General features: G+C 34.9%; 1 protein-coding gene across 1 annotated transcript; it reads left to right on the top strand.

Moving 5' to 3' along the window:
* Positions 1-3,532: 3,532 nt before the first annotated feature.
* On the top strand, positions 3,533-10,280 carry cabp5b (calcium binding protein 5b). The gene is made up of 7 exons (XM_051716443.1): positions 3,533-3,669; positions 4,168-4,249; positions 4,711-4,741; positions 5,231-5,374; positions 5,567-5,676; positions 7,069-7,216; positions 9,831-10,280. Exons 2-7 carry the CDS (start codon positions 4,202-4,204, stop codon positions 9,857-9,859), a joined length of 510 nt encoding a protein of 169 aa, XP_051572403.1. The 5' UTR covers positions 3,533-3,669; positions 4,168-4,201; the 3' UTR covers positions 9,860-10,280.
* Positions 10,281-16,627: the final 6,347 nt, after the last annotated feature.

The following is a 16,627-nucleotide window of genomic DNA, read 5'->3' on the forward strand; positions in this document are numbered from 1 at the left end:
ATTTTGTAATCACTGGTAACAGTGAAGGGTGTTGGAAACAGGGCTGGATTATGGACCTGGGCCTCATTTCCCAAAAGCATCGTAAGCCGAAGTAGATTGTAGATTCAGTTTACGATTCATCTTAGTTTTGCGGCCTGTTTCCCAAAAGCATCGTAACTTTAGTAGTACTTGAATATGCTCGTAGATTAACAAGTGCTCTGTAGTAATCGAACACCGCTAAGAACATCGTAAGGACACAGACTTATGCAGATATCTGCAGGACAATGAAATTTAAGTGTGAAATTACACTTTATACAATTTAAATACCAATAGCTACATTTTATGCTGAGACTTTAATATCAGGATAAGTCTAATAGTAATAATAATAATAATTATTATTATGAAATGCATAAAATAGATTGTCTAAATGGATGAATAGATTAATTAGTAAGCAAATAAAGTTATTTGTGTGGACTAGCTGGACAAGCTGGTAACAACAAAGTTGTGGCAAGATTGATGCAGACAACTGTATAAATTAATATTAGAAAGAGAAGAACAAATCATTAACTTGCTACCGTGCATGAAAATCGTCCGTATATATTTGCTCATCATCCTACATTTACATTTATTCATTTGACAGACACTTTTATCCTCATCTCCTCTCCCTCTCTGACACCCACAGGCTCTCTCACCAGCATTTCAAGTTGTAGCACCACACATGCAGCATTACTGTCACCGTTATCACTTTTGGGAGTAAAGAGCAGACCTTCACTTTATTGGTGAATGTCCATAAAGCACATCTTCCAAACGTCTTCTTATTTTGCGTTCCGTGATAACACTGAATAATATTCAATGAATGTTTTTAATTAGCAGGATCAACAGACAGGTCCTCCACTGTCTTCACTAATCCTGGAAGCTTTTATATCGAGAGGAATTTGTGAAAACGAAATATTATAAATGCACACCTGATTATGGAAGCAGATTGTGTAAAAGAAAAAGATCGTTCTGCACAAAATTATTGGAAAAACAATATGTAAATTTGCAGTTAATTAAATCGAATATTTAAAAAAAAAAAAACATTTTAGCCATGCAAATTACAAACGGTAAATTTATGCACAAATATAATGAAGTTACAATGAAGAGCAGCACTATACGGTCACATTTCAGCACTGTTATATGGACAGCGACTCTCTTAAATAGCACTTAAAGCACTTCCTCGCACGTTCATGTTAAGTGCAGTTTTGAGAAACGCACATAAAACATAAGGAGCCTTCGTAAAATTGCTCTTAGAAAACGCTCTTAACCGCTAAGATCAATCGTTATTGGGAAACACCGCCCTGGTCAGTGATCATGACCATGAAACGGCCCTGGGAGGAAGTATTGCTTTGCATTCACCTTCACACACACAGCGGGATGGTTACACTCACTCAGCACCCAGACAGAGACCCAGGGTTGGAGGTCTCCACTGTCAGCAATTTTATCTTTCTGCATTGAAACCTGTGAGGGTAGAGGACCTGAAAATAAAGCAGATGATCGAATATCACAAAGGGGGATCAGGGGGCCAGAATGAAAAATGCATGAGAGAAAGGGAAGATGTAGATGAGAGACATATAGAAAGAGACACAGAAAGGAAGACAGTTGGAATAATGTGTTTAGAAATAATGCTTGTGATGTAATGCAGTGTTAGACGATTGGATTAGTACTGTTGGAAATGCAGTGGTATCTGGTCATGTGAGCAGTCTATTATTAGTCTTAGTCTATTATATTGTGTCTGATAAACCACCACATTTTTTCTTTTTTTCCCCAAAAATGTTAAAAATGGTTGATCCTTGTCAACAGATGTTGTAATCATACCAGATAAGCTGACACTAATTCTCTCTCTCTCTCTCTCTCTCTCTCTCTCTCTCTCTCTCTCTAAATATATATATATATATATATATATATATATATATATATATATATATATATATATATATATATATATCTTTCTCTTTCTCTCTCTCTCTCTCTCTCTCTCTCTCTCTCTCTCTCTCTCTCTGTTTAAGTCCTACTTGTGTTGGCCATATATTGTCCCAAAATATTATAGATTTTCCTTTTAGGGGACATCAGAACATTGTGATCATAAATGACAAAAAACAAAGCTCCATAGCAACATTTTTTTTTCTTTTGCATTTCACAACTCTATTGTCCATGTTTTCCAGCAGTTTCAAATATTTTCAGATCCAGCAACAATGACGTCTTTCTTCCACAGAGAAAAACATATCCAAACCCCCACTAAATATATTTCCTTCTGCTCCATGCCAATATATATCATTCAATCATACAATCATTACATTTTTTTTCTATTCTACTGTTACTAATCCTCTTTTCTGATCAGACTAGTTCACCCCCACCTCTCTGTCAAAGGGCTGTAAAGCAGTGATCTTAGCAGACAGTATTAGTAATGGTGGTGAGCAGAGAGAGCTCTGGGATTACTGGGCTACCCTTATGCAAACACATTTCAGGATTCAAGAAATGCTGGGCATTAACAATTTACTTAAACTTGCAGACCATTTGTATCTGCATGTGTGTATTACAGAAATAAACTGACAAATAAACTGACACACAGACAAACAGGTTTAATTGTGCATCATTATTTACAGTCCTTACATAAACTTTCTATGCAACACACAAGTGAAAATTAAAAGTCTCTCATCATTTACTCACCCTCATGCCATCCCAGATATCTATGACTTTCTTTCTCCTGCAGAAAACAAACAAAGATTTTTAGAAAAATATCTCAGCTCTGTAGGTCCATACAATGCAAGTGGATGGTGACCAGAACTCTGAAGCTCCAAAAATCACATAAGGGCAGCATAAAAGTAATCCATATGACTCCAGTGGTTAAATCTATATCTTCAGAACAATTTGATAGGTGTGGCTGAGAAACATATCTAAATATTTAATATTTATCATACATCTCCACTTTCAAATTTTTTCACATTCTGAAAGTGAAAGTGGAGATTTATTGTAAACGAATTGATCTGTTTCTCACCCACACTTATATCACTTCTGATGATATGGATTTAACGACTGGAGTCATATGCATTACTTTCATGCTGCCTTTATATGATATTTGGAGCTTCAAAGGTCTGGTCACCATTCACTTGCATTGTATTGACCAAGATTAAGTCTGCAAAATTTTTATTCATGATGCCTAATGCATTAACTAGTGTTAAAATATACTGTTAAAATATACAACCGTATTAAGTGTAACCAAATATCATAATATATCATAATTATAGTTCATCATTACTTACTACTGGAAATGCATGTAATATTAATAAGTCAGGGGAAAAATATCAACAAAATTTTTACCAAAATAGTTTTGATCCATGTAAGTCATTTGCAGTTACAGAAACTTGTTTTGTCTGGTTCTGCTTAAGAAGCTAGATTTGATCTCTCTCTCTAACCCCCACCCCCACCCCCCCATCACTCATTCGCTTTTTCACTCACTCTCTTACTCGTTCCCTTCCTCTCTGTATTGTTTAATAATTCAAAGTCTGCTGACTGACAGTAAAGAAGGTTTGTTCGTGCTCTTTGTCAAAGTAAAGAACAAAGGGAAGAGATAGTTGGCTGACAGAAGCAACATAAACATAACAACTGCCCTTCCTATCACTACTTGTGTGACCAGAGGAGTAGAGAGAACAGGTGAGTAATAGGTTTGTGTTTGGAACTTTAGGAATGGTGCTCTTCATTGCCATTTATTTGGTGGGGTTCTAACTTTTCAAATGTTTTCAGGGGAAAAACAATTTTTTTTATAGTTATGGATATTTTATCTAAATTCTGTATTTTCAAACATATTTCCAAGCATCTTTAGACTAGAGGTCTATTTCAGTATTATTACTATTTCACTATTATTCACTATTATTTTATACATAGTCATTTTATTATCCATAGTTACAATTATGAAGTATTTAATCATTATTATTAATCTGTTTAATTAAGAGTTTAAAAATGCAAGAAATGTTTCTGAAGAATATGTAAAATTATCTAACAAACAAAATAATGTGATGACAAATTAGTGTTATTAAACAATTGCTGAGTAAATTGAAATAATATTGACGTATTGAACTATTATGTAATTACTTCAGTGTCACAATATGAATGTCACAAAACAAATTGTTAAATATTTGAAAACTTTTAAAGACAGACAGAACACACAGAGAAGAGGTTGTAAGATATGAGTCTTGGGCCGGCATGCATTTTCCTAAGAGGAGCTAAAAATATTGTAAGTCTCTTTCATTTTTATAAATCCATTTATTTGTATATTTTCATGTACTCTGGTACGCACATGGACTCCAGTTCACACAAGTGTCATGGTCATTGTTAGACATTACAGTATCCCACAATTTCAAGTATAGCCAGTGATTCTAACCTGGAGTTCCTCATTTGCTGCACCAGTGAGCATCTAGTTGCTTTTTACATGCTATAATTTAGCTGGAGTTGTCTCTGTCTGTTAAAACCCATGTGACTGTTCTCTGATTATGGTATTGGATCTGCTGGTGGGATTAATGAGTATCCATCAGAAACAGAATGATAACTGTCCAGGAGAATTATTTCAAAATTAGTCCTAAGACATTGACATCAACAACAGCAGCTTGTTGCTTACATAAACCTTACATAAAAGGTCAACTCAGTTTTGACGAATCCAAAAATGTTGGTGAATATGTAACTGCAGTTGTCTTATAGGAGCGGCCGCTGGCTGATGAAGAGATAGAGGGTAAGACCATCATTTATTTAGCTGTTTTCCCCACATCTGAAATAAAATACAAATACAATTTTATTTAGAACTGAAATTTAAAACATAGATTCAAGAATTGCACCAAAAAAGAAAAAGAAAAAAAGAAAATATGAAGCCCAGCTTCACTGTTAAATTCACTGACGCTTATCTGAGCTGTTCTGGCTCATTGACATAACCAGATTGACCTAACAAAATAAGATGAAAGATGCAAATGAAATGTGAAATCCCAGATGCACTGTGTAATTTAGGCGAGGCATTTTGTTCTTGTAAAGCACAGCGCTGGCAGCACAAGTCATTTGGATGAAAGCATCTGCCAAATTCATGTGTAATGTAAATGTAACAATTTAAAAAATAAATATCAGCCATTTGTTTTAACAGTGTCATTCATCCAGAACAATCCAACTACTCAGTCTCAGTAATTCAGTGTTTATCAAGTGGTAATGTGTCTGTGTACTGTGTATGTTGCAGAGTTGCGGGAGGCATTTGCTGAGTTTGATAAGGATAAGGATGGTCTGATCAGCTGTAAAGATCTTGGCAACCTGATGCGTACAATGGGTTACATGCCCACTGAGATGGAACTGCTTGAACTTAGCCAAAACATCAACATGAACCGTAAGACAATGTCATCTCCTGCTGCATCTCTCCCTCCCTTTCCCTGTCTCACATATGTGCTAGCAGCTGTTATTCCCCATGTGATTTATTGCATATCTACTCGATGAGGTCTCATCTGTTTATTTAGCATGTGTTGATCACTTTTTCACATTTTTTTTTCTCTCTCTTTATCTCTAATTGTTTCTTGTTCAGTTGGAGGACAAGTAGATTTTCAGGATTTTGTTGACCTCATGGCTCCAAAGCTGTTGGCAGAAACTGCTGGAATGATTGGGCTAAAGGAGCTAAAGGAAGCATTTAGAGAGGTGAAGAATTGTTCTTTCTAAATGCAGAATTTATCTTAACCTAATTTTCCCCTCTATTTTTGGTTTCTTTCAATTTCCCTGGGGTCCAAATGTATGAGATCACATTGAAAATCTTAGATTGTAAATCTTATTTAAACATGGAAATAAATTTTTTTTTTATTTTTTTTTTTAATTTTGAATTTTGAAAAAGTTTAAAACAAAGAAACATTGTGACATAAAATTATACATTTAAGATTCCACACTATTTCTGGCTCACTAATCAAAGGTAACAAATTTGTAACATTGACCATGTTAACCCCTTTGTTCACAAGGTCAGATTGTTTGCTTTCCATGAAATCACACAAGCTGCTGTCTGAAATATTCTCAAATCATGCTGGGAGAACATGAATCATAATTTTTTGCACAAACCTGGAGTTCATGCCAGCTCGAGTGTATGCTTTTATTGACACAAAAAAGGTGTATACCAAATACAAAGAAATTCTAAAATTCATGTTTTAAAAAAGAGCAAAGTAGAAGAATTTTTACTAGCAGTCTCAGACTTTGGGACCCCACTGTATTTCTAATAAAAAGCTGCATTATTGTTTGTAAAGTAAGTCCTTTTTTGTATTAATTTCCACCATTACTTAAAGTAGGCCTCCAGTCTGATGTCTGTTTGGCTGTTAAAAGGATAGTTCACCCAAAAATGAAAATTCTCTCATCATTTACTCTCCCTCATGCCATCCCAGATGTGTATGAGTTAATTTCTTCTGCAGAACACAAACGAAGATTTTTAGAAGAATATTTCAGCTCTGTAGGTCCATACAATACAAGTGAGTTTGTTGAAACTTCAAAAAGCACATAAAAGCAGCATAAAAGTAATCCATAAGACTCCAGTGGTTAAACCTATATCTTTAGAAGCAATATACTGTAAGTGTGAGTGAGAAACAGATCAATATTTCAGTCCTTTTTTTTACTATAAATTCTCCTCCCTGTCCAGTAGGTGGCGATATGCACAAAGAATGTGAATTGCCAAAAACAAAAGTAGTAGAATGTGGAAGTGAAAGTGGAGATTTATAGTAAAAAAGAACCTAAATATTTATCTGTTTCTCACCCACACTTATCATATTGCTTCTGAAGGCATAGATTTAACCACTGGAGTTTTATGGATTACTTTTATGCTGCCTTTATGTGATTTTGCAGCTTCAAAATCTTGGAACCCATTCACTTGTATTGTATGGACCTACAGAGCTGAAATATTCTTCTAAAAATCTTCATTTGTGTTCAGCAGAAGACAGAAATCATACACATCTGGAATGACATGAGGGTGAGTAAATGATGAGAGAATTTTCATTTTTTGGGGTGAACTATCCCTTTAAATTAGTGTGATGTTCATATTTGTATGTTTATCTGTAGTTTGATATGGATGGTGATGGCTCTATTACCATAGAAGAACTGAAGCATGCAATGCAAAAGTTGCTGGGTGAAAACACAAACAGGAAGGAAATAGAAGCCATTGTACAAGAAGCCGACAACAATGGAGACGGAACCGTTGATTTTGAAGGTAAAAAAAAAGCAACATTCAGGCTTTCTTATTTATACACACACAAAGAGAAGAGTCATGTGCATTCAAACTGAGGAATGTGCCCCCTCATATATTTGTGCCAAGTGGATTTTCAATGCAACTTCCAAAAAAATGTTTTAATAAGTTTTACAACTTTGATAATTAAGATGCATAATTATTGTAGGTAAAAAAATAAAAAAAAGAAGAAAAAAAAGTGTTTGCTGTTTCAGAAATCAGGCATTGAAACAGTAAATGACTGATCACACTGTGAATTCGGCGACAGTAGGTCGAAAGGTTTGCTGGTTTGTTCTCAGCAAAATTCGAATCACTGGCCCCCAGAGATCAAAGCCAGAAGTGTTATTGGGGTGAAATGTCCACAGAGCGGCGCCAAAAGCAAATAGTATTTTTAGTTGTAAATGATGTTATATACTCAACAGGAAAGCATATTTTATTATCCATATGCCCTAACCCAAGCCCCAACCTTAAACCTAACCAGTCAGTGGAGTTAAGATTTAATTTAAGAGTGAAAATGTAACCACTGAATCACACTCACTATTGTTTTTTTGTGAATGAGATTATTTCCTGGTTCCTATGGGACCAGAACCTGAGCTTCAGAGGTTGCTTGCACAATTAGCTATCAGTAGAACTAGAGGGGGAAATATTTGCAGTAAAATTGATGTAGAAATGTCTGATGGGAGATGTCGCTTGAAATAATGAGGTTAAATGGGGTTGATTTCAGGGTACATGAACTTCCAGAAACTAGAACTTATAATTCACTCTAAACTGAAAAGTAGTGTCATCATCTACACAAGTGGTTCCCAAACTGGGTGCCACTGGGAATCTCTGCTTAGTTCAATATTTTGATAGCCACAAATGCTGGCTGCTTTCAAATGCTCTTGGTAAAACTGTCCCTCTTGATGCAATATTAATGTAAAAACACACCCTCATAGCACTCGAAATCCATTTGACTTTTCCCAATCAAACAAAAAAAGAAGCAATTATGAAAATGTCACAGCTGCTCTTTTCTATACAATAAACATGCATGGTGATCACTTCATGTCAAGTTCAGTTTTTAATTTAACTTGATATAAATCTACTTATGTCTATTTTTTATAAACCTCTTATCTTGCTTATAGTGATATAAGGTACATGGCACCACTGCAACATGCATGTAAAATGAGCAAATGAGTAGTAGAATAGAGTAGTAGAAAGTAGGGGCATTTGCAGTATTCACACAGGATCTCCTTTACACTCTGTTCTAGTTTAAAACTGCCACATATCACCTGATCTATAATGGCATGTTTCCACCTTCCACATGCAGCCCTGCAAGCAAAGGGATCTTTAGACACCATCCTACTGAACTGACCTTCTTCCGTAATTGCTGAAGCTTTGAGAACTTTCTTTAATTTACTGAAGTCAGAGTAGGAAAAGTTGTTTCAGCAATTGTACCAACATTGATCAAACCATAAGGGAAACAACATCCTCTGCATACACCTGCCCTGCCTCAGTCACAGTTGGCCCAGAGGAAACTGCGGGTCATATTCGATACTAAGATCAGTGTATAGTGACCAATTTGACTTAAACATGCCATGTGTACATGCTCTCATGTGTCTCACAGAAACCTCTGCACACTTGTTGTCCGAACTTTTGCGGACAGATCCCTGATAAGAACTAGTTCTTTGTTCTTAATTTTGACCACACAGATGATGATATGATTGTCACATTAAGTGTGTTTCTAAAATGTACAGACTACAAACATTGACATATAGCACAAAACATTATCACTGTAAACCCTAAAGTTGTCATTACTGGAAAAATCATGTTTTCTTAATTAAATATTACTTAAAATTTCAAGTTTTGGGCTCAAAACTCAAATATCTATGTTCCTTTAACTTATTTTTCTTAAAAATCCATAGACTTAAGATTTTAAGTGTTAATAACTCAAACTATTGAGTACAAAATTGAGGCTATGGGGAATTCCTACAATGCCTTGTACTTGAATTAAATAATTATTTTTCATGGGTCATAGGGAACCTATGGGGGCATTAAACAGTAGCAATTTTGGAATGAGAACCAAAGATATCAATAATGCATTTAAGGTGTCTGTTGTCACTGTTGCTAAATAACAATTGATTATTATGATGATACTGAGAAAAAGTCCAACTATACAGTGGCTTCGATATGTTTTTGGACAATTACATCTCACTTGTGTGAATTTAATTGCATTAGATGACAAAACATCACACCAAGTGTATTCAGCAAACAAATGATGTTAAAACTTTTTTCAGATCTAACTTCACTTTTCTCTGCCATTTTCACAATTACTTTTAACCAAGTAGACCCAAGTAATTTTCCCTTATTCACTTTCTTAATTTAGTCTAAATTATGTTTAAAATTGTTAAATTTGAAACCTAACAAACTTGTTTTTTTGTCAGTTGTTTTTCTTGGATAGTGTGTTTGTGCTATTTTTACTTAAAATAATTAAAATAAATTTTATTTAATAATAAAATTGCATATTTAATAATGCAAACATTTTTAAGTATTATTTCACTAGACCTTTGCATTTATGTTACTCACACTCTAAGCTCTTTTTTTTTTCATCTCTCTCCTGCAGAGTTTGTCAAAATGATGTCTAAAAATTGAGAATACACCTGAGATGTTGAAGGTATACAGCAAAGAAGAAAACACCAATACCAGTATCAACCGTCAGACTTTTAATATATTCACAAACTACAGATTTATTTGGAAACAGTATTTTATACCACTTTGTGTATTATTGTTTTTTCTTTGAGTACCACAACTACTGACTCATCCTGTAAACTATTATGATGTCATATCAGATTTATGTAACAATATTTGAGTGCATATCTGATATATATTTTCAGAATTGGATTGTGTCTTTCATTGGACATGCATACTTGAACTTTTGGGATAAAACTGAATGAAAAACACTCTGAAAGTTATTTAATTCCACATTAGGGTGTGTTGCTGTGTGCATACATGGCTTAATATGTTTTTTGTTTTTTTTGTTTTTTTTTTTAATGCATGTCATGCTTATGATATTGCTGTAATTTGATAATATAGGCTTTAGTTAATCTCATCATTGAAAATGAAAAACTTAATCAGTGGACTGGATCACAGTTTATTCTCTCTATTCCAGTTTAATTCCTCTAGCGCATCAGTGTGTGAGTGTATGTCTAGGTCATCTGTACACACACACATACAGATTATGCATAGAAAATTAGTATCACTGTAAAATCTAATTAGTTGACCTTACTTAGATTTTTAATGCAAATGCGCTTTGCATGCTTCTTCTAAGTAAACATACTTATTTGGCTCAAGTAAACTGAACTTAATTTTTTAAGTTAACTACAGTAGTTACGAGTAAACTTTACTCATCTGTGATTAAAGTATCATTGTTTATATTGAATTATTTAAATTGAGTTATAGCAGGTCTTAAACAGTATAAGGGAAATTATGACTGGAATCTCGGTCAGACATTTGACACACTGGGTTCTCCTCATTACTTCTAAGTGCACATAAAATCTGCAATTTTGTAAAGTACAACTGAATAGAGAAAAATGGTTTAAATTTAACAGGCTTCAAGTTCACCAAAGGTAACACTAATCACCGTAATGGTGACTTCACACAAATCACAGCTATCTACCAGTTACAACAAAAGTCATAAGAATTAAAACTATATATATATATATTTCTACATAAGTTTTGACCAAACATACAAAATTTATTCAAGCGCAAGGGTTTATGGGTATCCCACACACAGCCACAATTTTGTACTTGATAATTAGAGTTAGTAAAACTTGAAGCCAAAGTTTAAAGAATGTAAATATTTGAGATCTGAATCTAAAATGTGCCATTTCAAGTAAAGTTTAATTAGGACCACTTTAATGTTTTTATTACTGACAACTTTAGGATTTAGAGAGTAATGGTAATTTTTAGATAACTATTAGTATTTACAGTGTATATATTATGAATGAAATATTGTTCCCTTGCATAAATCTACCTGCCATTTCCTACGCAAGTTAAGAAAATTAATATTGACTAATTGACTTTGGCTTAAGCTAACAGACATTTTCTTGAATGTCATACAGATTTGAACAACATGGGAGTAAGTAAATGATGACTAAATTTTCATTTTGGGATGAATTATCCCTTAAATTAATCCCATTTTAGGCATGCAAGTAGGATGTTTCATAAAAAGAGGCCAGGTGTTGTTGTGAGGAGAATGACCTGTGTGAGACATTTCAAGCAGAAACTAGAGATAAGTGCTCTGTAAACTCAGCATTCTAGATTTTTCAGTTTGATCAAATAGAATGTTCTAAAATAAATCTGAAACATCTGTATAAGTGAACAACACTAAGTACCGTTCCGCATTAGACTGATAATCTCCCACACAAAGATTATTGGCGCTCGTATGGTGCATTATGGCCTGAAAATGGCATTAATGTTGCGACCTTTGGGAAACATAATAAAGGAAATACAATCAAATCCTGCAGCCTGCTAATCCTTTTAACCTCGCCAGCTGTTTTCCACGAACTCCACAGCACATTTGCTCAACTCACACTTAACTGGTGAGCCTCTATCACTGCTAAACATCTGATGCCTGATGAACGTTGCTCTTTGTGCAAATAGCATGAGTACAACAAGTTACTAGTAGGTCTTAAATATCCAAAACCTCACACTCTTAAAATGGTGCCATATATTTATTGATCACTTGACATTTGTAATTATCATGTATTAGCATATCATGTGTTCCGCGTCTAGACAGTTAGCTCAGATGATCTTCCTCTGATGATCAGCCACCGATCTGTCTCTCGAAAAGAGTAGTGACATACACAACATCACGTCATAACCAGAAAGTTAGCTCCAAGATTTCTGCTTATTATTCGTTTAGAAGGCTTGACACTGATGTGATTGAGCACTGAACAACAGCATAGCTACAATTTATTTCCTCAAAGGAAATTGGTGGGTGTTTAACAAGCAGTGCTGGGTAAAAAAGTAATCCACTACAAATTGCTAATTACTTCTCTACAACTGTAATTAGATTATTTGAGGCTACTGATTACTTCATTGAAAAAGTAATTACAATATTAATCACTTTACTTTTGTGTTTCTAAAAAAACATTAACAGAAACACATGTTTTTCTGCTTAACGAATCCAAAATAATGTTGATATTTCCTCTTTGCTCATTGTTGCACACCCTTTAGCTGTCACGGAAATGAGAAAGAGACGCAGGGTACAATAAGGCTCAAGGCACGCTTTAAAGGAATAGTTCACCTCAAAATTAAAATTCTCTCATCATTTACTCACCCTGCCATCCCAGATGTGTGAATTTCTTTCTTCTGCTAAAACTGTGGGTACCAAATTTTGAAGCTCCAAAAGCACACAAAGGCCACATAAAACTAATCCATACGACTGCAGTGGTTAAATCCATATCTTCAGAAGCAATATGATACTTGTGGGTAAGAAACAGATCAATATTTATGTCCCTTTTTCCTATAAATGTTTATTTTCACTTTCAAATTCTTCTACTTTTATTTTTGGCGATTCGCATTCTTCATGCAAATCGCCACCTACTGGGCAGGGAGAAGAATTTATAGAAAAAAAAAGGTCTTAATTACTGATCTGTTTCTCACTCACACTTAGCATATCACTTCTAAAGACATGGATTTAACCACTGGAGTCATATAGATTACTTTTATGCTGCCTTTATGTGCGTTTTGGAACTTTAAAACGTCAGTACCCATTCACTTACATTGTATGGAGCGAGCTGAAATATTCTTCTAAAAATCTTTGTTTGTGTTCTGCAGAATAAAGAAAGTCATACAAATCTGGGATGGCATGAGGTGAGTAAATGATGAGAGATTTTTCATTTTTGGGTGAACTATCCCTTTAAGGAAAATGTGCTTTTTTTTTCTGGTCACAAGGTGTCAAAATTGAAAAAATAAATTTCTTTTTATTGAAGATTTATGGAGCAACATAATTTTTTGTGAGAAGAAATAAAAGATTGTTGTTTTGATTTAAAAAATAAAATAAAATAAAAGGTGGCCAGGGAGGTTATATTGATATCTTGTAAATATAAGTAGGCCTACATTAGTATCAGGGCAAAATTTGTCAACTTATGCAAATACTTTTTAGACAGCAAGATGCTTATTTGAGTAGCAAATTAAGATAAAACTTATTCAAAATAACCACTTCAGAAACAGGTCACAGACTAGCAGGAAGATTTTCTATCAATTTCAGTCACTTTTGGCATTTCATAACATCTATCAACAAATGAATCTCCATTGTGAATCAGTAAATATAAGCCAACAAAATTTTTCATAAATCTTTTCATCCCAACAAGGTGTTTTATGGGGGCCATTAGCCCCCACAACATGGGGGCTTTTTACCCCAAATACTATCCTTTCACTTACTGAACAGTTATTAAAAAACTTTTGATTGAATCACCTTGAACAAATCTGAAAATGATAAATAAGTATTTTGTCTCAAAATAAATGTGATTTTCATCTGAGACATAAATTCGCAACATTTAAAAAATGATTAAATATTACATTAAATTACCTTAAAATCAGACTTTAGACATTGCACGCGGTGATTTCATGGATCAGGAGTATTTTGAAGTGTATAGTGACAAACATGTGTTTAGGAAAGTACTGTGGAAGTTTTTGTTGCTGTGTTTTGGGAGAAAATAAAATCAAAAGTGCCTTTTACCCCAGGAGGCCTTAAGCCCCATTGTACCCTACATATGAACATATGAATTCATATTTTAAATATACTATTCCAGAAATAATATTATTTTAGAAATATGTGTAGCCCAAGCAATGTAGGTACTTAAAGGTTATTACCTTAATTGAAAGTCAGTAATCTGATTAAAATAATAAAAATGGTATGCATTACACTACTTTTTACTTAAAAACTGATTAGATTACAGTAACTAATTACTTTGTAATCAGATTACACCCAAGATGTGTAACAAAATAATAAAACTTTCTAGTAAGACTTTAACTAGATGTAATGAGGAGGAGGGTGTGGCCAGGCCGTGAGGATGCAGGCCTGGCGCTGAGTTGCCCAATCAGTGGGAGAGAGATAAAGGAGGAGCCGGGGATGCCAAAGAGAGAGAGAGAGAGAGAGAGAGAGAGAGAGAGAGAGAGAGAGAAAGACGCACGAGGCCGTTCTGTGTCAATGTGTCGTTTCAGTTTTATGACTAAAGTCTTTATGAGTGTTAACCCGGTTCCTGCTTCCTCCTTTCCCTACCAAACAAGAGGTAGCCAGGAAGCGGCCAGGAAGCGGAGGAGCCGCTGCCATTCGCAGGAAGTGGAGGAGCCGCTGACGTATGCCAGGGGACAGAGGAGCCCGCTGCAGTCTGCCAGGAGGCAGAGGAGCCCTCTGCCATCCCTCAGGAGGCGAAATCCAGTGCCATCGCCCGGCGTCACGGAGGATTGCTGGACAGCCGGCTGAGGACTGAATGGCGGCGTGGTCAGGAACCCAAGTTTTTCTTAAAAATTCCCCTTTCGCTCTTGGGCTCTCCCGCTTTCTTTCTCTCTCCCCTTTCCCTCCCCTCATCCTACCCAGGTTCCCAGGAGGCATGGAAGACCAGCCTGCGGCATGCTCCCACTCCTCCTCTCCAGGAATTAAGTCAGGCCGGAGGTTTCCCCTGCCTGAATCGGCATTGGAGGTATGTGACGAGGAGGAGGGCATAGCCGAGCCGTGAGGATGCATGCCCGGCGCTGAGTTGCCCAATCAGTGGGAGAGAGATAAAGGAGGAGCTGGGGGTGCCAGAGAGAGTGAGAGAGAGAAAGAGAGAGACGCAAGCAGCCGCTCTGTGTGTGTGTCATTATGTTTCAGTTCAGTGTTTTATGTTGTAATTAAAGTCTTGATGGTTAATCAAGATTGTCTACCACATAAAAGACAGCTGTCTAGAGTGTGGTAAAGTTCCCCATCATACATAAAGTGTTATTTTAAACATTTAAAAATGAAATAATATGTATTTTTAAAGGTACCAAAATTTTAAAAAAAAACTGCATTTAATTTGTTTTTTATAGTGTTCAGCATAAGAAATGTGTATGCCTTTATGTCTTTATTAACAGGCCTATATGCAGGGTTGGGAGGGTTACTTTTGAAATGTATTCCACTACAGATTACAGAATACATGTTGTAAAATGTAATTTGTAATGAATTCCATTAGATTACACAAAGTCAGTAACGTATTCTAAATACTTTGGATTACTTCTTCAGCACTGGTAGATTTTTTCACTTGTTTTGACTATAAAAACTCTGCCAGTACAGTAAGACAAAATACACGTTAAAAATACATTTTCTGAAAAACCTAAATATCTTATGCAGTGTTGTTTCTAAAACAAGATATATCAAATTGATCTTGTTTTAAGGTTTTTTAGATATTTTTACAGGAAAACAATAAAAAAAATTATTATCAAGAATTTTGCCCTAATATCAAAGGTCTTACTAGAAAAAAAAAAAATATATATGATCTAATGTGAATTTTCTTTGATAAAAAGAAAATATGATTGTGCCTGGTAACATGTGCATGTGAAATGACTAGAAATAGCATTTTAGCTTTGCGTAAAGCTGACAATTTACACAAGGTTTATTTCTATTTCTTGTGCTCCAGACTTACTTCAAACGTACTTCTCTGTCTGCTCGTATGAATGTAACACATCATAAGAAAGTGTTTCACCACTGTTCAAATGCACTTTGGATCGCATCATTTATATGTATAAATATTTCCATCTGAAAGGACTAAATATTAAATGAAACAAATGACAATAAAATGCAAAGTAATCTCTTCAGCAATCAAAATACTTTTTGAATGTAACTGTATTGTAAATACCAATGATTTTAATTGTAACTGTAGTGGAATACAGTTACTTATATTTTGTATTTTAAATACGTATTCCCGTTACATGTATTCCGTTACTCCCCAATCCTGCCTATATGTTATGAACTTCAAGACTCAGTTATTAAGAAAATATTACAGTAAGTCATTACAATTGACAATTGTGAATTTCTGGGTCTCAAGAGGATTGATGAATATTATGGGTCGCCTTGTTTAGACTAGACGGAATGACATATGAGTCAGAGCGCATCATTGGGAGAATCCATAAAGTTAAATTACGTAATGCCGACCTGTTTATATCTTTATTTTTCTTATTTAATCCCTCTATATGGACATCCCTTTCCTTTTCCTTATGTTAATTCCTCATTTATTCATCACACTCTCTCTGTCTCACACTTTTTTATGCCTTCTGTCCAGTATGTATTTAAAGCAGGATGTTCTCTGTTATATAAACTCTTTTCAGATGATATAACTCAGTCTGTTGACCTTTTGCACCCATGGCATATGCAGTTCGTGTGAAAAGCCTTGAGAA

This window comes from Myxocyprinus asiaticus, chromosome 14 (assembly GCF_019703515.2).
Source record: "Myxocyprinus asiaticus isolate MX2 ecotype Aquarium Trade chromosome 14, UBuf_Myxa_2, whole genome shotgun sequence".
In the NCBI taxonomy this organism is placed as follows: Eukaryota; Metazoa; Chordata; class Actinopteri; order Cypriniformes; family Catostomidae; genus Myxocyprinus; species Myxocyprinus asiaticus.